Here is a 25,056-nt window from a genome sequence, read left to right on the forward strand (position 1 = left end):
AAAACTACCCAGACATGGTACCACAAGCATTCTTTAAGGAGGTCGAGTCCTTGCAGAGAGATTTACTATGGAATGGTAGCCCCGAATAGCGCTAGGTAAGCTCACGTTGGGGTGGTACGACGGGGGTATAGCCCTGCCAGAAATCAGGAAGTACTATTGGGCAGCGCAACTAGCTGCAATAAACCAATGCCAGTACGGAAATGGAGACGACCCAGCATACGGAATGGATAGGTGGTTGCTGCCGGGTGGTGACTTCACAAGATCCCTGTATTCCAGACCTACCAGGTACCTGCTCACAGGCCCCACTAAACACGCAGTCCAGATATGGCATGTAGCCACCAAAGCTCTGGGATGGGCCAATAAACTCACATTAGCAACCCCCCTCTGGGATACGGAACGGCTGGGTACTCTGGGGCGAACCAAAGGCTTTGCAAAATGGGACCTCATCGGTATTTCGCACATTAGGGACCTGTGGGGGCGGGATGGAGTGGTGACGTTTGCTACACTGCAACAGACATACGAAATGGCGACGTCAGAACACTTCCGTTATACACAGATACGGCATGCCCTGCAGGCCGCCATCCGACCCGGCACGGAGCTCCCTGAGTCGTCCCCGCTCGAGGATAGACTACTTGATGGACATCTGCCAGACAAATGTATATCTCTGACATACAAAAAGCTCATCCATCACACCCCTGATCCCCTCGCGATACTCAGGGAGAAATGGGTATGGGATGGTCTGGAGGTAGACGATGAGGAATGGCAGGAGGCACTCTCCTCACCCAAGGAGGTGGCTATATCGGCAACATTAAAACTAATACAGCTGAAGATTTTGCATAGAGTCTACCTATCAGGGTCCCAACGGATCCACATTGGGAGTAGTATGGATGGGCTTTGCAGGAGGAGATGTGGAGAGCAGGGCGCATTCCTACACGTGCTCTGGGAGTGCCCAGTCATTCAAGTCTTCTGGCGGAATATCCTGAAAGTTATGAGTGCGGTGTGGGGGGTGCCCTTGTTGCCTGAGGCCAAGAGACACCTTCTGAACGTGTGGGAGCCCACAGATTTAACCGGGTACGGGAGGTTATGGGTCACACTTGGGCAGACGGTTGCCAAGCGCAACATAGCGCAATTGTGGGGGGCCGCTGCATCACCTACTTTGGAAAAATGGAAGGAAGATATGGACTGGTGTATGGTTCGCGAGAAAACTGTATATGTTGCACGGGGATGTCCCAAAAAATGGCTAGCGATTTGGACTAAGTGGAATGTGTACGGGGGGGGGGTTATGTGAACCACCGGCTATCTCATCTCCAGAGGACCACTGTACAGTGTGACTTGCAATATCTGTACTGTAACTCTGCCCGCTACACTGAAAGGTGTGTACTGACACGTGTGAAAAACGATGCAATTATACTCTGTGAGATACGCAGCTGTATAACATGACCAAGGTTTCTTTATGTTAAATAAACAGAGTTTTAAAAAAAAAAAAAGTCCTGCTTGCTACTTGGTAATCTTTCCTCTTTGACCCACCTTATGCTCATTTGTGCCGCGATTGCATCAAAAGTAAAGTAGTAGGAAAGAAATCGTGGGACGTAGAGGACGCTAGAACCCACGATGATGGCGGGAGTACTCTCCTTTTCCTGAATTCATTTTATTTATACTCTTCTGACCATATTAAAAGTCTGATTGAGATATATTTTTATGGAAGTCATCAGAATGCTGAAGAATACGTACAATTTATATGCTTTTTAGACCCATACTATATGGGACCACACACAGGTTTCACCTGGAATGTGATGAAATTGCTTCCAGAGATTTTGTGCTTGCCCTGAGGAAGTCAGCGGGTGAATCTCCCCGAGACGAAACACTACTGGCTACATTTGGCGATATCATCTATACCAACCTATTTATTGTGAATTTTTTTTACACTTCTGATAAAGATAAGGGAAAATAAGAAAATAAAAAGAAGAAAATTCATTTGAGTACACCCTGAATATGGACAATTTATTGAACTGACCTGATATGGTTGAATTGTGAATGCTAAATGTTTTTTTGCTCGGGAACGATACTCTGTTTATTGTATATCCGCTGTGTCCCCCTGGCCACAGAGGTTCTTTTGGGACGTGGGTGGCCGTTCCCTTTTCGTTCCCTAGAGCACTTTGGAGAGAATTCTGTTCATATTATTACCTAAACATTGGCTTTGCGCAAGGTGTAACCTAGCCACGCTTCGGAGAAAATATTAACAGTTTTTTCTGCTTAGGAGGAGGCCTTCAAGATGCATGGGGTCCTACAAGAGTTTTGGGGGGGCTCTCTCAGGAAATACATGCCTACTGTGGAGAGGAATACCTTATTTACACTGGAGGTGGGGGACCAGATGAAGTACACTCCAATGAAAACTATTCTTGTTATCAAATTTTGGCTCACCTCAAAAAACACCGCATTAAATGCAGTGATAGCCAAAAGATACAGAACAAGTCTTGGGTGGATTTTCTTGAGTACGCCAGCAAGACATTGAATGGTTAGGTGTGGGCCAACAAAGTTGATTATTTTACTGGGTTGTTTAATCTGATATTAAGAGAGCACATGATCAACATCTGTTTTACGGAGCTGTGCCACATCGGATTGATACTAAGCTCACTGACCCTAAGGAGTATTCTAATAAAGCAGGCCTCTGGGTCGACACCATAGTGTCCAAAAAGGTATCTGGGGAGGATCACCAGAAGTGTGGTCAGGGGTCCTACCAAAAGAAAGAGGGGTAGAAAAACGTAAAAATAAAGCACCCTCTAAAGGCCCTCAAAGCAATTCCCAAGGGAACAGTAACACGTTCCAACCGGATCAGAACAAGGGATTCTTTGATCACAAGACAGGAAGTGCTACAAATATGGGCACTCCAAGGGAGATACCAAATGTCCCAAGAGGGCACAGCCCCAACGGTGGGCAGAGACCTGAGATGCCAGTGTAGCGCTTGGGGAGTAGGTGGTCCAATTTAGCATGGGGGAGAAAGCAGAGGTGTCCCTAGGGGATAGAGAGATGGTGCCAAAATCCCTTATGCCTTCCAATACTTCTTAGTATAGGCAGTGGGTCACCATTAATAGGTAGATGGTGGAGGCTCTGAGAGATACAGGAGCCAGTATGACTACTGTGAGGTGTCATCTGGTGTCCTCAGAGCAGGTCATCCCTAACACATTCCACCAGGTCATAATCGCAAACAACAGCAAGAGTCACTACCCAATGGCTCTGGTTCCCTTTCTGTGGGGAGCATTCCTCAGGGTCTCTAAAAGTAGCTGTGAGCCCAGCCATGCCAGCAGGTTGTCTGTTAGGCTAGGACCTACAACACACTGTCTGGATGGAAGTGGAGCTCAGATCACACCCGAAGATATCAGGCTTGACTGAATGGGTCTGTATGACCACAAGTGCCATGGCTGACCAAGAGAGAAACAAAGGAAGCCTGAAGAATGGCACGAGCAGCTTCCAAGAGGGCAAAGACAGGAAGCACAGGAAGCCAGCCTCTGACATTTCCTCTTTCCAGGTTGATGGGGCACCCAAGGAGGTAGCAACCAGAGCCTACCGGGAAAGACATTGCTGTCCTGAGAGACCTGCCTGAGCTTGTTGGATGGCAAGTTGAGGAAGGGCCAACCAAGGAAGAATTCTGCAAAGCGCTCAAAGAATGCCTCACCCTAGAGAGCTTGAGGTGACAAGCTAAGGCTCAGGCAGCAGGTTATAGCTCCTCTATTGGGAGAATTACCTCCTGTATAGTGAGCCTAAGGTTGCTGGACCTGTGACAGCCCATGTGCTGGTGGTCCCTGAGTGTTACAGGGTCTTCCGACTTGGATTGGCTCAAGATATACCCCAGGCAAGACATCTGTGGCAGAAAAAGACCTTTGCCAGGCTTCTTCCCCACTTCTATTGGCACCAGATGAAGACAGCCTCAGATATATTTTGTGGGTCTTGCTCCACCTGCCAGGCCAGTGGAAAAACAGGGCAGAAGCTGAAGGTTTCTCTGGTTCACTTGCCTGTCATTGTCACTCCCGTTGAGAGGGTAGGCATCAACATTGTTGGTCCCTTAGACACCACAACAGCCTTAGGCAACAGGTACATCCTGATTTTGGTGACCATGCCTCACAGTACCCAGAGGCCATCCCTCTTAGGTCAGTCACTGCACGTGTGGTGGCTAGGGCCCTGATGGAGATTTTTACCCAAGTGGGTTTCCCCAACGAAGTAGTGTCTGACAGAGGCACCAGTCAGTTGCACGTATATGTAATCAATGTAAAATGATTGTGGAGTAACCACTCCCTTTCACCCCAAACAAATGAGCGTGTTAAAAGATTCCTCAAAACACAGGCAAGAATATGGAACTACGTGAGCCCATGATTTAGAAGTGGAACGTTCTCTTGCCATGCCTACTATTTGCCTACAGACAGTTACAACAGAAGGGGCTTGGGTTTAGTCACTTTGCGCTCCTCTATGGAAACCATGTTAGGTGACCTCTCAACCTTGTGAGAGAGGGGTGAGAGCAAGCTCCCAGAAGAATCCCCAAGGATGTAATCATCTACATGCTGGCACTCCGTAATCAGATGCAGCACTTCTGGAAGAAGGCTAAATAAAATCTAGAGGGCCATTCAAGAAGTAGTGAATCTCTGGTGTGACCAGAAGGCCACTCTAGGAGAGTTTTAGCCAGACTAGATGGCGTGAGTCAGAGCTCTCCAAGACCGTTGGACAAACCATATGAGGTAAAAGCACGGAATGGGTATAACACCTACCTGGTGGGTCAGTAGAGGGTGTTAACCTCTACCTTACTTTGACCCTGCAGCAGCAGAACGACTTTCATACTGGGACAGTTTGCCTAGCTTTTCTTCCTCACCCCTGGGCTCACACACCAGTGTACCCACAACATAAATACAGAGGACAGTATGCCTCTTCAAACAAATGTACAGGTTGTCGGACAAGGTGAGAGCTAGAATCAAGGAGGAGATCTCAAAGATGCTCGGGTGACTGAACACTCCAGCAGTCCCTGGTCACACAGATTGCAATGGAAGACCTCAGACATATTTGACAGGCTACTTAAGTGGGTGGCACAATTAGTGCTGCAGCCCACTAGTGGCATTTAATTTACAGGCCCCAAGTACAGGTAGTACTACTTCAGTAGGGACTTGGAAGCAAATTAAATGTGCCAGTTGGGTATAAGCCAATGTTACCATGTTTTAGTGAGTGAGAACACGCACTGGTCAGCAGTGGCAAGGTGCACAGTTATAAGGCCAACAAAAACAAGATCAGCAAAAAAATGGAGTAGTAAGGCAAAACGTTTGGTGGAAGGCCACTCTAAAGGCTGACCGAACTCAAGATAGCTTAAACCCAATATTAAGGGAATGTTTTTGGTTTGAGAACCTGGCAGGACTCACAATAAAATGAGGAAAATCGTCTATCATCTCAGTGACTGCATCTACTGTAAGAGTACAGGCGGGCTTCCCACTAGTGTGGTTGACTAAGCCTGTTAAATACCAGGGTATCTGGTTAAATCATGTTGGAGAAGAGACCATGAAATGTAATTATGGTCAAGATATTAGTGCTATGGAGGAACAAGTGAAGAGGTGGATTAAGCTCCCACTTTCAATGGCGGGCAGACTAGGATTAATCAAAATGGTTGTATTACCAAATTTCTATATTTCTTTACTAATATACACGTCCTGCCAACCACCAGCTTTTTCAACACACTGCGCTCCCTGCTGATTAAACTAGCATGGGCAGAAACAAGACCAAGAATAGTCTGGGAAACACAGACACTACCCTACAAATTGGGATATTTTACAGACCCTGATTTGGAACTACACTGTAGAGTTGTTATCACTCCCATTGGATATGGATTGCAAGGTTAGTGCATCTTGACAGGCATTCAAAAAATATCTCAAGGATTAACACAGATATTCCTTAGCCAGGCTTGGTCATCATCTATAGAGACAACCTCAACTCCAGTTTCCAAAAAGCATGTAGCATATTTTATTGGTTGCTTTCTAGATCCTCTCCAGAAAAACATTTTGAAAAATATCTATGGGCTTGGCTATGTGAGAATGCATGCTAACTGGGATCAAGAACCAGTTTCATGTAGCTCTCAAGACAAATAAGAATGACTAACTGCACTTACACAGGCTCTGGAAATTCAAGCTAAAATACCCCGGTCCTTGGTTGTTGAAGCAACCCAGTTAATCAACCTCATTATTTCATTTCTTTAAAAAATCTTGGGCCTCTTTATGAAAATCTCATTCTATCTTTCGATAAAACCTACATTCTGTGGACCATATTGTCGAGAAGAATTATTACAAGCACCTCTTATTTTTGTGGTATGAGGTGGCTAGCCATTATAGGAAGGTATAGGCCAAGCAGGACAATTTAAAGGCTATTCTGCTTACTATAGATAGCCTGTAAATTGAACCATGAGCTGCAGAGAAAGGGTTATTTGCTTTGTAATTCACAGATCAACCAGTCACCCACTTTCTGAGGTTTGAAAACTGGCCAGGACAGAAGGCGGCAAACTTGAGGGTAGGCAACAGTTGAGGGGGAAATTGAATGCCCAACATCAGGGAGCAGGTAGGACCTAAATAATAATGGAAGTACTTAAGGGCTACTTCCCTGGGCTGGGGAGGGGGGGGGGGGGACTGTAAATGAATAGAAACCTTCAGATGGAAATTAAAAAATACATTTTAAATAGTACACAACGTCCATGGTATGTATGTACCTCTCAACATGTGAATGTAGAAACAGAAAGAAAACTGGAAGGAAAATGTACTCAATATATACCTCTCAAACATTTGCAGTTTGGCGGGTGAGATGTTATGATGTGGTCTCATCCTTGTCATCACTCACTTTAGAACAGAGGATCGAGATTTTTTTAACATCAAGCTTACATCATGCATATTGAAAATCCTGTGTTCAATGCAGACTGGGCTTTGCTAAATATTTGCTTACAGGTGCTGCTGGCTTGTTTACCTTTGCGAGGCCGCACTTTCAAAAGTAACACTATTTTCATCTGTGACTTCTGGCTACTGTAGTTATCTTGAGGCTGTAATTCTGTCTGTCAGCAGGCAGACTGCCCAGAGGAAAGTCAGAGCTCCTGAAGCGCACCTTGAGTCTATAGCACATAGAAGCAGGCAGCCCACGCAGGTAGGCAAAGAAGGTAGGCTGTCGGGAAGGCTGGTGTGAGAGCCCAAGGGCTTGAGTCACCAGCAAAAGTGGGTACGTTGATAAGTATGTTTAATATGAATAACCAGAAGAACATTAAAAAAAATTAAAACACAGGATGAGCACCCAGGAAATGTATAGGACATCTCAGGGAACGTACATTGGTATAACTATTTCAAGTACTGCGGGGTCTTCCATGTTGCAAGGTATTATGCCACTGAAAGCCATGGGCTCAAACACATTATTAGCCAATACAGACAACATTGCATCCATATCCAAATCAGGATAGAAGAGCAACTTACACAGTACAGAGGGAAAAGTGCAGTCAAATCTATCATAAACAGAGTAACAATTTGACCTGAACTAAGTTGTGCACTCCCATTTTGTCTTTTGGTGACTCCTCATTACACACAGCTTTGCAATATTTCCTCAGACAGATAAGGATGGCTCTGTTTTCAGTGCTTCTGGTATCAGACAACCAACTGCAGTCACTGTGGCCAGGGAACAAACAACTTCTTGCGAGAGGGTTGATGCCCCTCTTGGTTAACAGAATAGAGGGAGAGGGCCTGGGATTCACTGACAGATCTGCGGTGCCTCAGAATCAGATGAAACCTACTTGGGTTCAAATACAAATTCCATGAGGACTACAGAAGCGGTGGAGCAGCTGAGGGAGATAAACAAAACGTCTATAGTATTAGGAGTTATAGAGCTTGAACGGCCACCTCCTCAAAACTATAAGGTACTGAGGAGCTTGTGCCTATCATTGCAATTTATATTAAGTAAAGCAAAGGAAATAATTCTTGCACATTTGATAGGCTCCACCGAGCAATAAAACTGCTTCTCTGAGAAATGTCCTAGTATAAAACGAAAAGGTGAAAAAGCAAAACCTAAATGATTGAATCTGAATCAAATGGAATATGCTACTTACCAGTATGCATCTGTTCTTGGCATGTAGAGCTGCAGAGCCACACACTTAGGATAAGATCGCCATCTGGTGTTGGGCTCGGATGCTTGCAGGTTGTTGTTGTCTTCGGAAGAAGTCTTTTGGTCACGAGATAGGTGACTCCTCCCTTGGACTACAGTGCGCATGGGCATCCACTCCATCCTCAGATTGTTTTTCACCATGATGGGAAATGATGGAGTGTGTAAGAATAAAGGAAGGATGTCCATGTGTAGTGTCTAATTAAGACAATACTGGAACAGATACAGGTCCCGGGGAGGTGGGTGGGCGTGTGTGGCTCTGCAGCTCTACATGCCAAGAACAGATGCATACTGGTAAGTAGCATATTCCGTTCGAGGCATATGAGCTGCAGATCACACACTTAGGATAGACTATACAGCAGTGTCTCCCCTAGCGGTGGTCACCTGTATCGGTTGCAGCAGTTTGGAATAAAGTTTTAAGGACAGCCTGACCCACAGAAGCTTGTTGTTTGGCTTGCACATCAACACAGTAATGTTTAGTGAAGGTGTGTGTTGTAGACCATGTGGCTGCCTTACAAATATCTTCTAAGGGAATGTTTCCTAAGAATGCCATGGAAGCCCCTATTTTGCGTGTGGAGTGCGCTCTAGGGGGAACTGTTAGAGTGCGTTTCGCTTTTTGGTAACATATTTGGATACATTTAACTATCCACCTGGCTATCCCTGATTTGGAAATGGGGTTGCCTTTATGTGGTGGAGAGAAAGAAACAAACAATTGTTTGGTTTTGCGGAAAGATTTGGTCCTGTCAATGTAATACAGCAGGGCTCTTTTAACATCTAAGGTATGAAGAGCTCTTTCAGCTACCGAGTCCGGAATTGGGAAGAACACTGGTAGCTCGACTGATTGGTTAAGATGTAATAGAGAAATGACTTTTGGCAGGAATTTTGGATTTGTTCTAAGAACCACTTTGTTATGATGTAGTTGTAGGAATGGTTCTTGTACGGTTAAAGTCTGGATTTCACTTACCCTTCGAAGGGATGTGATAGTAATAAGGAAAGCCACTTTTCATGTAAGGAATTGTAGTTCGCATTTATGCGGAGGTTCAAATGGGGGGCCCATGTGCCTAGTGAGAACAATATTTAGATTCCACACTGGAGAGGGTGGTAATCCGGGAGGAATAATCCTTTTAAGACCTTCCATGAAGGCTTTGATCGCAGGCACTTTAAATAGTGACAAGTGGTGTCGATTTTGGAAGTAGGCTGCTAATGCTGCTAGGTGGAGACGTATGGATGAGTATGCTAAATTACATCTTTGCAAGTGTAGTAAGTAGCAAATGATGTTCTGGATGGATGCATCCAGTGGGCGTATATCATTGTTAGTGCAGTAAATGGAAAATCTTTTCCATTTTGCAGCGTAGCAGGCTCTAGTAGTAGGCCGTATGGCCTCTTTTATAATATTCATGCAGTCTGGTGGTAGGTTGAGGTAACCGAACTCTAGGACTTCAGGAGCCAGATCGCTAGGTTCAGTTGATGTGGATCGGGGTGTCTGATTTCTCCATGGTTCTGGGTTAATAAGGACGGGGGGAGGCGTAGTCTTTGGTGTGGAACTAGAGAGAGTTCCAGTAGTGTTGTAAACCAGGGTTGACGTGCCCATGTGGGAGCTACTAGTATCAGCTTGAGAGACTGTTGCCTGAGCTTGCGTACCACGAGTGGAATGAGTGGGAGAGGCGGAAAAGCGTACGCAAATCTGCCTGACCAGTTCATCCATATCGCATTGCCCTTCGACTGTGGGTGGGGAAACCTGGCGGCGAAGGTTGGGCATTTTGCGTTTTTGTGTGTGGCGAACAGGTCTATGTCTGGTTGGCCCCATTTTTGGAAGAATGGGAGTAGGACTTGTGGGTGTAATTCCCATTAGTGGATCTGTTGGGTTTGTCGACTCAACAAATTGGCAATCTGATTGTGAACTCCTGGAAGGTGTTCTGCTAGCAGGTAGATGTTCTGGGGAATTACCCATCTCCAAATGTTCTGTGCGAGCTGGGACAGTTGGAGAGAATGTGTGCCTCCTTGTTTCTGTATGTAATACATGGCTGTCATGTTGTCCGTCCGGATGAGGACAGTTTTGTTCTTTAGATGTAATTGGAATGATTTCAATGCTAGGAACACTGCCAGTAGTTCCAGGTAATTGATATGGAGCACTTTTTGTTGAGTGGTCCATTTGCCCTGAGTGGTGTGTCCTAGGAGATGGGCTCCCCACCCTGTGAGAGATGCGTCGCTTGTCAGCACTATCTGTGGAAGAGGCTCTAAGAACAGCCGCCCTTTGGACAGGTTTATGGTGTTCCACCATTTTAGTGAGCGATGTGAGCGACTGTCCACTAACACCAGATCCGTAAGTTGTCCGTGAGCCTGGTTCCACTGACGTGCTAGACATTCTTGCAAGGGACGCATTTGAAGTCGTGCATGAGGCACAATGAAGATGCATGACGCTATCATGCCTATGAGTTGCATGAACACTTTTGCTGGGAGAGAGTGTTGGGATTGAAATTTTAAGATGAGAGCTTGTATATTGGCTATCCTGGCTGGGCTGGGATAAGCTATGGCCTTGGAAGTATTTATGGTGGCTCCCAGATATTGATGTATGTGGGAGGGTTGTAGTTGAGATTTGGGATAGTTGATGGTGAATCCCAAGTTGTGTAAAAGTTGAATAGTTTGGTGAGTGTGTAGAACGTATTTGTTGAATGAATTGGCTTTTATGAGCCAATCGTCGAGATATGGGAAGACATGAATTTGTTGTCTCCTGAGATGCGCTGCTACTACTGCTAGGCATTTGGTGAATACTCTGGGCGCAGTTGTCACTCCGAACGGGAGGACAGTAAACTGATAGTGTTGCCCGTCTACCAGGAATCTTAGATATTTCCTGTGAGCAGGATGCATGGGAATGTGAAAATAGGCATCCTTGAGATCTAGTGTGGCAAGGAAATCGCCTTTTTGTAATAGTGGAAGCACTTGTTGAAGAGTGATCATATGAAAATGCTCTGAGTGTATGTACCGATTTAGGAGTCTGAGGTCGAGTATGGGTCTTAACGTCTCGTCCTTTTTGGGGATTAGGAAGTATAGAGAGTATACCCCTGTGCCCTGATCTTGGAAGGGAACTGGCTCTATTGCGTGTTTTTGAAGCAAGGAGAGAACCTCTTGCTTGAGGAGTGTAAGATGGTCTGGCGACATGGGATGCTGTTTGGGTGGTATATGTGGGGGGGTATTTGTGAGTTCCAGGCAGTAACCATACTGGATAATTTGTCTTACCCACTTGTCTGTTGTAATGGAATTCCAGACAGGTAGGAACTGTTTGAGTCTTCCCCCAACTGGAGTGGAATGGTCTGGGGGGAGTGGAGTAAAGTCACTGTTTAGTGGCGGGTGAGGTACGAGTGTTGGTATTGCCTCGACCTCGTCCCTTGGTGTTGTTTCCCCCATATCCTCCTCTAAAATATCCTCTATTGGGGGATGTTTGTGTAGAGGTTTTGAACGTGGAGGAGGTGTCTGCTCCAATATTTTTGGATGCTCCTCTATAGAAGGAGCGTCGAAAGGAGCCACGTGGCTGTGGAGACTGCAATGCTCCCATGGACTTAGCAGTCTCGGTGTCTTTCTTCATTTTTTCAAGTGCAGTATCTACTGCTGGTCCAAACAGTTGCTCTTGGTTAAATGCTTGGCTTAAAGCCTGAAATACGTAGCCATGCATGGCGTCTAAGAAGTACGCTTGTATTGATTGCTCTAGAGGCAGTGTCTGCGGCGTCAAGTGCACATTTAATTGAGGCGTTTGAGATGAGCTTTCCCTCTTGTATAAGGTCATTTGCCTGGGTTTTGTATTGGTCTGGTAGGTGTTGTATGAGATCTTCTAACTGATCATAGTGAGCCCTATCATAGCGTGCCAATAGGGCTTGTGTGTTGGCAATACGCCAATGGTTAGCTGCTTGTGCTGCTACTCTTTTGCCCGAGGCTTCTAATAGTTTGGATTCTTTGTCTGGGGGCGGTGTATCTCCTGTTGTTTGGGAGTTAGCCCGCTTCCGTACGTTGGAAACCACCAAAGAATCCAGAGGGAGCTGTCCTTTAATATAAAAAGGATCTTCTGGGGCAGGTCTATATTTTTTCTCAATTCGAGGGTTAAGTACCCTGGCCCGTACGGGGTCCTTAAAAACTTCTGTGGCGTGTTTTATGACCCCTTTAATCATAGGTAAAATTTGAACTGATTTCTGGGACTGCTCAAAAGTGTCTAAAAGGAAGTCTTCCTCGGGTGCATCTGAGTGCATGGTGACGCCATGGTAAAGTGCTGCTCTGTGTACTAGTTGTCCGAACCCGAGGTGGTCATCTGGAGGTGAGGGTTTGGAAGGGTATGTAGTAGGATCAGGTACATCAGGCAGAGGGTAAGCCCAGTCGTCCAATGGTACAATATCCAGATTTGTGAAAGGATCATTAGGATCATTAAGATCATCCGGATCACCCCCTCCCCCTAGGTCATCATCATCATCCTGTGGAGGTGGTGTATGTGAAGGAGATGGTGGAGGTAATGGTGGTGGAGGCAGGGGGGGTGGGGTAAGAGGTCGTACAGGAGAGGAAGGAGGAATGGGTGAAGTGGCTGAGTCCTTCTTCTTTACAGGAGCTGGAGAAGGTGTTGTGTCTAGCTTCCTTTTCTTACATGGCACAGCAGTGACATGTCCAGTTTTTGGATTAATATAGATCCTTTTTTGCGTTGGATCTGGGTGGAAAAGTTCTTGGTCTTCAGGAACAGACTTTGGTGCCGATTTTTTCGGTTCCGATCTATGTTTTGGGTGATCGGTAGAGTCTTTAGGAGGTGTAGTATAGACCTCAGCTGGTTGTTTCGGTGCCGATGAAGGTTTCGGTGCCGATGAAGGTTTCGATGCCGATGAAGGTTTCGGTGCCGATGAAGGTTTCGGTGCCGAAATGGAGTCATTAAGCTTGGGAGCTTTCGGTGCCGGCTTGTCTACGGGCCTCGATGGTTTCGGTGCCAAAAGGTGCTGGAGCCGGCTTTGGTGCCGAGAGGTCTTGTGTCTTCGGTGCCGAAGGTGCTGGGTGTACAATAATATGTTTGCTCGGGCCCGAGCCACCTGAAAGCTTGTATTTCTTCGGAGCCGAGCTCGAAGGCGGGGCTTCTGAAGGTTGTTTTCGGTCGCGACTGGGGCCAGCTGGCGAAGTCTTGACCAATGCCTTTTTTGGAGGGGTTGGGGTAGGGGCATCGGTACTCACGCGTTGCCCCGGATTAATGGGGTCGTTGGAGTCGTCTGCTTCTGATATAATGTGAAGTTCCTCAGAATCTTCTTCCGGGACATCGGGGCCCTCATCAAAGATGTCCTCTGGTTCCGGAGCTGGTCTGTGTGCCATGATATGGCGTCAAGCTCTCCGATCCCGAATGGTCTTCTTGGATCGGAATGCGGCGCAGGCTGGACAGCTGGACTCGTCGTGTTCCGGCAACAGGCACAGGTTGCAGACCTTGTGATGGTCACTGTGCGGGAATTTTGCTCCACATTGGGGGCATTTTTTAAACGGCGTCCTTTCCATGAGCCGCAGGCCTCACGGCGCGGATAGGTTTAATCGCCCACGTCGACGTCCGGAACCCGATGAATTCGATGTCGAGTAAAAGTTTTTCGCTTCGAAAAGCTTGGTTTAGAAGTTTTCTACCGGAGTGGAAAAGTTTAATCCAAACCCAATGGCGGAAAAAAACAATCTGAGGATGGAGTGGATGCCCATGCGCACTGTAGTCCAAGGGAGGAGTCACCTATCTCGTGACCAAAAGACTTCTTCCGAAGACAACAACAACCTGCAAGCATCTGAGCCCAACACCAGATGGTGATCTTATCCTAAGTGTGTGATCTGCAGCTCATATGCCTCGAACATGCATATTTTCACTAGGTTAACAGAATATTACCAAAGGTATGTAAATCACTGTTGTGGGCATTGCCAATCAAAAGCAATAGAGGGAAAGCCAGGTGTCAGACAGACCTAGATGGTGACTGTTCAGATTACCATCATCAATAATGATGTGCATTGATAGTCTCTCTAATAATGACAGATGCAAATAAATTCAAGTCAGTGCATTAAAAGTATAACCGGAAAAGTCCAAAAGTTGCATAAAATGGCTAACATAAGGTCTGCAAATTTTGTCTGCTGTCTATTAGTTGAGGGCGTTTCCGTGAATACATAGCACAGAGATCAAAACAGGGTGGCCCTGGTGCAGGTTGTGCAAATTTACAACTGAATAGCGCAAAAGAAGTATGTATCTTAGGAAGAATACTAAGGCCAGAGGGACTTACAAGAACAGGAGCTTATTACTGGAAGTATTGTCATTTGCTAAGAGACAGAGCCATGATTTGAATAGCCAAGGAATCCCAAGGAAACTATAGTGGTGTCGGGACATTTATCAAGACCCACGTTAAACGAGAAATCCATTTGGCAGTCAACTGATATAGACACAGACTGTGAAAGGAAACAATTTGACAACAGCTTAGATGATCACCATTAGGCAGCCCCCCTTTTGGGCAGGGATTGCTGCCCAGTCAGGTTCTGGTACACAGCTCCTGCTGCTCAGAAGCTGTCTGTGAATGGATGGGAGCATGGGCGAGGACACGTGGCTGGCAGAGGGGATATCTGAAGGCATGAAGTGCCCTTGGTATGAAAATTGCACCTCTGAAGTGCTAGCTGATACCACTGATGACTCTATGGATACTGCATATTTTTAGATGCTTTTAGTGATTCCTTTGGACTTTGTTTGCCCTTGAATGGTATTTCTCGCCCCGACACAATTTGACACCTGGGTACAGAGAATGGAAGGGATAATGGGTGAAAGGGAAGGTGCTCACAGGAACTGAATGAAGTGATGCTACCAGCAAGAATTTCTAGTACTAGCCACCACTGTGACTGACCATCCAGACAGCACTAGTCTTCTACATGCGTATAACGTAATTAATACCTTAACAGTTGAACTGTATGACTAAAAAGCAACATTATAATGTGCTTTTAATACCCTTCATTTCTCCCCCTTAAAATGTCTGAATCCAAAGCTGAAGAGAGGTCACAGTCAGCAAACGCTTAGTGACGTGCTTCACAGAGTCCCTAATAGCAAGAGCCTGGAAGAGGAGCAGCATGTGAAGACTTTCTGCCCAGAGAGCGAGTCACCTTCCATATCAGGAGCTCTCGACAATGTACACATGTAATTATAGAGAAAAACCTCTGGGAGTGAATATGAACGTCAGTGTAGCCCTGAGAGGAGCAGGAGGGCTGTGACAAACCTGTCAACGCTGCATGAATGAGGGCAGGAGAAGAAGAGAGCAAGAGATGGAGAAGTTGGAGGAAGAAGCAGGTCCCAATTCATGGTTGAGATACTCGAGGAAGGAAAGCTGGAGATCCAGTCATTCCGTGGCAAGACTCGTCTAGAGTTTGAGGTAAGACGAGCATGAAAAAGTAGGGCCTGATGAAAAACCCAAATCCTGTCAGACAGAAAGGCTTCTAGATACAAGTACAAAGTTGAGTACTTCCCTTGGAGAGCCAGAGGTTCCACATATTCCCATAACATAACCACAAGGAGAGTTAGACAAAAGGCCAGAAAATCAGCAAAATCTGCACTTCCCACATCTCACTTCATGAATTCTAAGCGGAGCTTAAGGCTTTAGGTCAAGGGAGATAATGAAGTTCACGGAAGAAGTAAGATCCCAACCACAATCAAAGACCATTGGAAAGAAAGCCCACTGTAAGTCACTGGTCTAAGACAACCCTATATCAATCAGTGGCTAAGAATGCCATTATGGGGCAGGTACCTGTGGCCTTTAGCATGGTACTTCCAACCAAAACTTTCACAAGAAAAGAAAACAGCCTCTGCCATCTGAATAGGTTTGAATGTAACAGTAGTGAAGCTTAGGCTCTTAGAGTCACATGCTGGTACTAAAGGACTAAGACCTATCTGCCTGACAAAGATAGGTAGAATCTTATTACTGTGCACCCAGAAGTCGAGAGCCTCGGAAGTCTCGCTCAGCAGACATCAATACCAACAAAGAGCGAATCTATTAAAAAGTAGCAGAAACATGTGGGGAGGTGGTTCAAGATCTTTAGTAGCCTGAGTGAGATCAACAATAAGAAAAAGGCATATAAAATACACCAGAATCTAAAGAGATTCCTTTCATTTTCTTTGCATAATATGAGAACTTTGCTATTGATGCACTGTACAGCGGAACCATGAAATTTTAAAATATTTATTTTTATATGTAATTAACTATATTACCCGCTAACAAAAATTCACCATACAGAAGCATGAAGTCCCACAAGTGCTGAAGGAGATAATGTACGTCTACTGATCAAATGAAATGAAATGCAATCATATTAGACGGTTGTAAGGCTGAATTGTAGACTATGTCTTGATCCAGACTTTGAGGTGAGTCCCTATTTTATTATTTCAGAATTTATATAGGAAGAAAATTAGCACACATTTAAGCGTAGAATGTTAATATTTGATTCTGCTTTCTGGGTTATGTCAAATTTGTCAGAAGACTTATTTCTCAACAGGCCAGTAATCAACAGAGTTTGAAACTTAGAACTGAAAATCAAAATTCAAAATTGTCTAGCATTGAATCTTGCATTGTGTGGAAGCCCAATTTTGATAAACAGGGTGGACTGTACTAATTTCAAACATTAAATAAAGGCATTTGGAGCAATGAGCTCTGTATAATCTTTGGAATTTAAAATTCTAATCTCAATACTATACCGCAGCTGGAAAGCTTTTATCATAGGCTTTCTTCCATAATTCCAACGGTGTTCTTGCATACAACTGTCCAATATCACTGTCAGAAACTGGAGGCGGTCCTAAAAATGTGATTCATCATTATAGATACATAATATTATACATAAAATGGCAAAAAGAAAAAAATCAAGTGAAACTGAACATAACAATGCTACACACACATTGTGAGGAAATGGTTTAGTTCCAACTTGCAGAGAAAATAATGGACCATAATTTCAAAATATTACGTAAACACTAAACTAAGAAAGGAGAGAAACGTCACAAAATCCCAGTTCTCAACTGTGGGTATTGTCTCCTACTTCACATATTGTAGAATATCACCTGCCATGTGCAGGGTCCCGTAAAACACTTTTTCATGAAATATAACTGTTTTAAAATTGAAAATAATTTTAACAAGAAATATGTCAGTAGGAATCAACATTTGCAAAAGTACAATTGACTGGAAATTAACAGAATCTGCCACTTTAGGAACTCTGGAAGCTGCCCTAATTCATCATGCATAACAGAGTAAGTCAGGAAGTTTGTATTTTTTAACTAAGCAAGGCTCCCAGAATGTATCTCATTTTCATGTCTTTTTTTCTGAATGAAAAACTGCCTTTCTTGTTTTCTTGGTTTGGATGTGAAGCACCATTGTCCGCTTTATGTCACGGTGAGAGAAAAGTTATCTTGATTTCACAAGCGTTCGTCTGCTTATCTGAGCTCCCGTTCATTTTACCAGCTGTGTTTTACAGATGTTCTTTCTGTGATTTGAAAAACTCAAAGAAGAATGACGATGGCTTGTGTCATTTGCCTTCAATTTTCTCACACCATTAAAGTTTGTAACATTTGTCACAAGATGCTGTTCTAAAGACTGACATGGAAGATTTGTCTAACAGTCAAGCAGGAAAAGGGCAGAAAGCACTCACAGCACACTACTTCATGATCCTTTTCATTAGGCAAGTAAGGGGCATCTTCCTCATTCTCTACCCAGTAAGGACGAGGGCATACACCCCAAGAAGACCTACCCTGAAACTTTTCTGTTGCCATCATAAGTGATCGAATTGAAGAGCATAGTATACCCCTCTATATTAAGAGCTTCGGGAAAACTCTCAAACTCTTTTTCCACAACCAAGGAAAGAAACGCATGTGCGTATAATGATTTGCACAAAATGCTAATGACCGAGAGATCCTCAGACAGACACTACAAGAGACTCAGGAAGGAGCACTGTTATACTAGGAATGGAGGTTAGACAGGAACACCCCAGTAATTCAACACCACCTTCCTCACAATGTCTAAGAAGAAAGGTTTCTTCTGTAACCAAACAATGTTTTGCCTTCATGGTGGCTACTGGAATGATCAAGCTGTCTATAGCAGGCCACATGTGATATGTGGAACCAATTGGCCCACTGGCTTTGATGGAGCACATTGTTGGAGCACCTAAAACTACACAACGTTGAACACTGAAATTAGAAAAAGGTATGCTGGCTGCTGGAGGATTCGTCCAAGGCACTGCCAGTCTGATCTTGATCACGCTATTCACTGGTGGCAAATAGAGGATTTCTTTTGAGTAGGTGTTCTGATATCGAATGTGTCTCTGTGTCAAAGACCTAGCAACATCAAAGGAGCCCCTGACAGTATATCCTTTGACAGCAGAGGTCATTTGATGTCAAATAGATTTTCAGAAAAACTGAATGTCTTGATACCAACCAAATATTTCGGGTGCTTTGTTTGATGCTGATCATATCCATGTTGATGTAGGCCGGAGCTAACAATTCAGATACAGACTTTTATTTGCCTTTACACACAAATCTGGAAGGAACAACTACTGCTTGTATCTAAGAGAATTGCCAATCTGATCATCTCCACAGGCTCAGATTTCAGAAATCTTCCAGTATTGTGATTCACTCACAATCGTTGGGGCCCCTTGCATGGTCTTGTAGGAAGGACATTCCTCCACTAAGGGAAACTGGGAGCCATGTGATGCACATTGTGCAGGATGTCCTTTCTGCCTTTCTTTAAAAGAACAAAACACTGAGGGCCTGATTATGAGTTTGGTGGACAAGGCTACTCTGCCACAAACGTCACAGATATCCCATCCGCTGCATTACAATTCCATATTATCCTATGGAACTTTTAATATGGCGGACGGGATATTCATCACATTTGTGACAGAGTATCTCATCTGCAAACCTCGTAGTCAGGCCCTAAGAATGAAGACACTGTGTTGCTGGAGGACTACAAAATAGCAAAAAACTATTTCCAGCAAAACAGTGTTAGAAAGAAAAATATACATCAGAAAAGGTTGTAAGGGTCAATTAACTGAATTGTGAGCAGAAGCTGCTTGATCCCTCACAGGTGAAAAGTTCAATTTTCAGTTTCATAAAGCTACTTCTTCTCTAGCCCTGTTTCCCTCACATCCTTCATTTATTATTTAAAAGAAGATTTTTAAAGGACAGAACAGTTCTGAATTCACTAAAGAGAGATTTTTAGTTACACATGGCTAATTTCGAATAGAAAATAATATGTGACACCTAATCAGTTTAGCCTGCATAGAGGTACGTATATACATTAAGAACATGTGTTGGAAAATATTGTATCTTTAGTTAAATTGTCCAAAGATCCTTAACATGGGTGGGAATTTTCAATGTTCAGGATTATCGAAGAAGATCCCATGTTGAGATCTTGTCAACAAATACAAAGGCACATCATGTTATATTTGCATTTTAATGACAATTTTCAGCATTTGCGGTTAAATGTCCAATAGCAAACATAGTTTATAAGTACTCCATAAACTCAACATATCAAATGTGATATAAACGTGCACTCAGGGTAGTGAAATCAATCTTCTTTATTGTAGCCGAAATGCGTCGCTGAGCATACACTTACAATAAAGAAGGTTGATTTTCAACCCTGAGTGCACTTTTATATCACATTGGATATGTTGTGTTTCTGGAGTAATTTACTGAGGCCGGGTACTGCTCTCAGTGAAACGCAACATCCCTGTAGGGCAGTAGAGCTAAAGTGGAACAAAGAACTAATAGTTTAAAAGTACAATTAGGATTTTTGCAAAGCTAGAGTGGCTGTGGTTTATGCAATAAAGTTTCTCTTACATCACTTTTAGGAAGTTTCAAACTAAGTACACAGGGCCATATTTGGAGAATTGGCATAGGTATATGTATGCTGGCAAGCATTTATATATTATATTGGGAATATGGTTAGTACTAGAATTATTTGCATAATGTATATTCAATACGTTTTCAATACCCTGCTGTCACTCAAACATCCAGAAAAAGTACAAAAGGTCTAATCTCCATAACCAACTTCTACAAACTATCTCATTGCTCACTAGTCACTAAGCAGTGTCCTGGTGTTTTGCAATCAATGTAAGAATTGGCAACCCATTTACCACATTGTCCTCAGAATATTATATTTTGTGTATTTATACTAACCTATTTGGCTAAGGGAGTCCATTCCAGTTGGCACAAACAATGGCTTATTCAGATCAATGGACACAGATTTGCTACATGTGGAAAAACAGAAGAAAACGTTAAGTTTAGGAATGGCGGTACATTTTTAACCAAAATAATATTTCTGCAACACAAGGCATTACTCATACAAATGATCTATGTGGCACTGTATGAAAAAGAGGGATAAACACAATGTATATGTTATTTTAAAACTTGGAGTAAAAACCAGAAACTGTACTGTAAAGTGCTCTTGTAATCATATCCATTACTGTCCAATGGTACTTCCCAAATAAGGCTCATCATGGACCACTTGCCACTAATCTTTACATACTTCTTGAAAGATAGATAAGACTGGAAACTACATTTACTATTTGAACACAACTCATATTTTATCACTAGGAAAATATCCTTTTAGTTATAATGAGCATATTTTAGAGGTTGGTCCCACTTTTCAGGCAACTCAGGCTTCCCTAGAACTCCACTCCTTCACTGTCTCAGAAATGGGACCCACCTTTTCACCTTTATACACACGTAGTGTGTTTACAACAATAGGAAATTCAAAATCAAAATCTCAATCACGTAGACAGTGAAAAAATGAGTTGCAGTTTTATAATTGAATTCTGGCTCTCTCCAACATCTGAAGATATTATAAATTGTCTTTTTCACTTTTAGCAGCGATTGTCATGTTTTCCCTTGCACTTTATCCTTTAGACTTACACCACCTCCCAATAATGAATATTTTCAGCTGTAGGAACAAACATCTTTTAATGAAACCATTACTTAGACAGTGACTTTTCATCCCCAGAAAGAAAGAAGACCCTTGGCAATTGTTTCTTTATTTCCCTTATGTGGTCTGTTTTTAGGGTATAATAATCATTCTAGGTAATGCCAATGTTGACTTTACTGGGATTTAAAATTACTATAAAGCTTGGAAGTGTTGCAATGCTGCAAAAAATTTTCGTACATCATGTTTTATTTTCCCAAAAATATACCTACTGCGTCAATGAAGACTATTTTAATGATACTTACTACTGGACCGGATAAGTGATAATGATAAACCACTATTCCAGCTGAGGGTATTTCCAAACGAGACAATGCTGCCTGAAATTCCCTGTCCATCCCCATTCTTAAATTAATTTTTCACACCCATTTTAACTTCTTGAAATTACTAGAATGGTGGCCCTTTTCTTCATTCATATCTGCATTATTGATAATCTTTGTTTTAACTGGGAAATAATAGATTCAAGCACATGCTCCTGCATGTTATGCAATAAAGTTGAAACAACATAAACAAGCAGCAGGCCAAAGTGAAGCCAAATGGCTACAAACGTGAGCACATAAGGACAAATGTTCCTATAGAAATTGTAATACCCAATACATAAAGGTATTTTCAAAACTAAACAAACCTACTTGATCAGATAATTTTTTAAATATAAAATGGTATCCAAGCCCTTGTTTTAGATAACAAATCCAGTTGGCCGCACACTGCTCGTCACACCAGCATGTTGCCCCAAGGAACTCTGGTAGATGTAGTGGCGACGGCGAGTACGCCTATGTCACAGTGTTGAAAAAAAGTATGTGTCGCATTAGCCATCCCTGGACACGTGTTTCGAGGTAGTTGCCTCTCGTCAGCAGGGAGTAGGTAAGTGTAAAGGGGTGCCGCGTGGACTGCCAATAACGTAAAAACAGGTAGAGTACCTCTCATGGCGCGCAGGTGCTGGTCCAGAGCTCGTCAGCTCAAATGGCTCAAGGGAGCCTTTATATAACAAATCCAGTTGGCCGCACACTGCTCGTCACACCAGCATGTTGCCCCAAGGAACTCTGGTAGATGTAGTGGCGACGGCGAGTACGCCTATGCCACAGTGTTGAAAAAAAGTATGTGTCGCATTAGCCATCCCTGGACACGTGTTTCGAGGTAGTTGCCTCTCGTCAGCAGGGAGTAGGTAAGTGTAAAGGGGTGCCGCGTGAACTGCCAATAACGTAAAAACAGGTAGAGTACCTCTCATGGCGCGCAGGTTCTGGTCCAGAGCTCGTCAGCCCAAATGGCTCAAGGGAGCCTTTATATAACAAATCCAGTTGGCCGCACACTGCTCATCACACCAGCATGTTGCCCCAAGGAACTCTGGTAGATGTAGTGGCGACGGCGAGTACGCCTATGCCACAGTGTTGAAAAAAAGTATGTGTCGCATTAGCCATCCCTGGACACGTGTTTCGAGGTAGTTGCCTCTCGTCAGCAGGGAGTAGGTAAGTGTAAAGGGGTGCCGCGTGGACTGCCAATAACGTAAAAACAGGTAGAGTACCTCTCATGGCGCGCAGGTGCTGGTCCAGAGCTCGTCAGCCCAAATGGCTCAAGGGAGCCTTTATATAACAAATCCAGTTGGCCGCACACTGCTCGTCACACCAGCATGTTGCCCCAAGGAACTCTGGTAGATGTAGTGGCGACGGCGAGTACGCCTATGCCACAGTGTTGAAAAAAAGTATGTGTCGCATTAGCCATCCCTGGACACGTGTTTCGAGGTAGTTGCCTCTCGTCAGCAGGGAGTAGGTAAGTGTAAAGGGGTGCCGCGTGGACTGCCAATAACGTAAAAACAGGTAGAGTACCTCTCATGGCGCGCAGGTGCTGGTCCAGAGCTCGTCAGCCCAAATGGCTCAAGGGAGCCTTTATATAACAAATCCAGTTGGCCGCACACTGCTCGTCACACCAGCATGTTGCCCCAAGGAACTCTGGTAGATGTAGTGGCGACGGCGAGTACGCCTATGCCACAGTGTTGAAAAAAAGTATGTGTCGCATTAGCCATCCCTGGACACGTGTTTCGAGGTAGTTGCCTCTCGTCAGCAGGGAGTAGGTAAGTGTAAAGGGGTGCCGCGTGGACTGCCAATAACATAAAAACAGGTAGAGTACCTCTCATGGCGCGCAGGTGCTGGTCCAGAGCTCGTCAGCCCAAATGGCTCAAGGGAGCCTTTATATAACAAATCCAGTTGACCGCACACTGCTCGTCACACCAGCATGTTGCCCCAAGGAACTCTGGTAGATGTAGTGGCGACGGCGAGTACGCCTATGCCACAGTGTTGAAAAAAAGTATGTGTCGCATTAGCCATCCCTGGACACGTGTTTCGAGGTAGTTGCCTCTCGTCAGCAGGGAGTAGGTAAGTGTAAAGGGGTGCCGCGTGGACTGCCAATAACGTAAAAACAGGTAGAGTACCTCTCATGGCGCGCAGGTGCTGGTCCAGAGCTCGTCAGCCCAAATGGCTCAAGGGAGCCTTTATATAACAAATCCAGTTGGCCGCACACTGCTCGTCACACCAGCATGTTGCCCCAAGGAACTCTGGTAGATGTAGTGGCGACGGCGAGTACGCCTATGCCACAGTGTTGAAAAAAGGTATGTGTCGCATTAGCCATCCCTGGACACGTGTTTCGAGGTAGTTGCCTCTCGTCAGCAGGGAGTAGGTAAGTGTAAAGGGGTGCCGCGTGGACTGCCAATAACGTAAAAACAGGTAGAGTACCTCTCATGGCGCGCAGGTGCTGGTCCAGAGCTCGTCAGCCCAAATGGCTCAAGGGAGCCTTTATATAACAAATCCAGTTGGCCGCACACTGCTCGTCACACCAGCATGTTGCCCCAAGGAGCTTACATTGCAACCCTACACTCTTTCCTACTCCCTGCTGACGAGAGGCAACTACCTCGAAACACGTGTCCAGGGATGGCTAGGGCTATTCACACTTGCACTCACGACACGAGCATAGGTGTATCCGCCGACGCTGACTACAGGGACCACAGTTCTTTGGGGTAACACGCAGGTAGGTCAGCAGCGTGCGACCATTTGGATTTAATTATTTAGTGGCTCTTCGAGCCGGGGAGTCGACGGACTCAGGTTACGCACCTGCGTTGCTACGAGAGGTACTTTACCTGATAATGATTTTAGCAGCTTACATTGCAACCCTACACTCTTTCCTACTCCCTGCTGACGAGAGGCAACTACCTCGAAACACGTGTCCAGGGATGGCTAACGCTATTCACACTTGCACTCACGACACGAGCATAGGTGTATCCGCCGACGCTGACTACAGGGACCACAGTTCTTTAGGGTAACACGCAGGTAGGTCAGCAGTGTGCGACCATTTGGATTTAATTATTTAGTGGCTCTTCGAGCCGGGGAGTCGACGGACTCAGGTTACGCACCTGCGTTGCTACGAGAGGTACTTTACCTGATAATGATTTTAGCAGCTTACATTGCAACCCTACACTCTTTCCTACTCCCTGCTGACGAGAGGCAACTACCTCGAAACACGTGTCCAGGGATGGCTAACGCTATTCACACTTGCACTCACGACACGAGCATAGGTGTATCCGCCGACGCTGACTACAGGGACCACAGTTCTTTGGGGTAACACGCAGGTAGGTCAGCAGTGTGCGACCATTTGGATTTAATTATTTAGTGGCTCTTCGAGCCGGGGAGTCGACGGACTCAGGTTACGCACCTGCGTTGCTACGAGAGGTACTTTACCTGATAATGATTTTAGCAGCTTACATTGCAACCCTACACTCTTTCCTACTCCCTGCTGACGAGAGGCAACTACCTCGAAACACGTGTCCAGGGATGGCTAACGCTATTCACACTTGCACTCACGACACGAGCATAGGTGTATCCGCCGACGCTGACTACAGGGACCACAGTTCTTTGGGGTAACACGCAGGTAGGTCAGCAGTGTGCGACCATTTGGATTT

At 44.7% G+C, this 25,056-nt stretch overlaps 1 protein-coding gene across 1 annotated transcript in view; it reads right to left on the reverse strand.

Annotated features, from left to right (window-relative positions):
- The window catches only part of DYNC2LI1 (dynein cytoplasmic 2 light intermediate chain 1), a 330,466-nt gene that overhangs the window by 45,886 nt on the left and 259,524 nt on the right, over window positions 1–25,056 (reverse strand). Inside the window, exons 10-11 of the mRNA XM_085612784.1 lie at window positions 20,315–20,385; window positions 16,850–16,947 (exon numbers count right to left, since the gene is read on the reverse strand). Of these exons, the coding sequence (XP_085468910.1) occupies window positions 16,850–16,947; window positions 20,315–20,385 (169 nt within the window). The remainder of the gene's footprint in view (window positions 1–16,849; window positions 16,948–20,314; window positions 20,386–25,056) is intronic.

Source organism: Triturus cristatus, chromosome 6, assembly GCF_964204655.1.
Source record: "Triturus cristatus chromosome 6, aTriCri1.1, whole genome shotgun sequence".
Taxonomy (NCBI): Eukaryota; Metazoa; Chordata; class Amphibia; order Caudata; family Salamandridae; genus Triturus; species Triturus cristatus.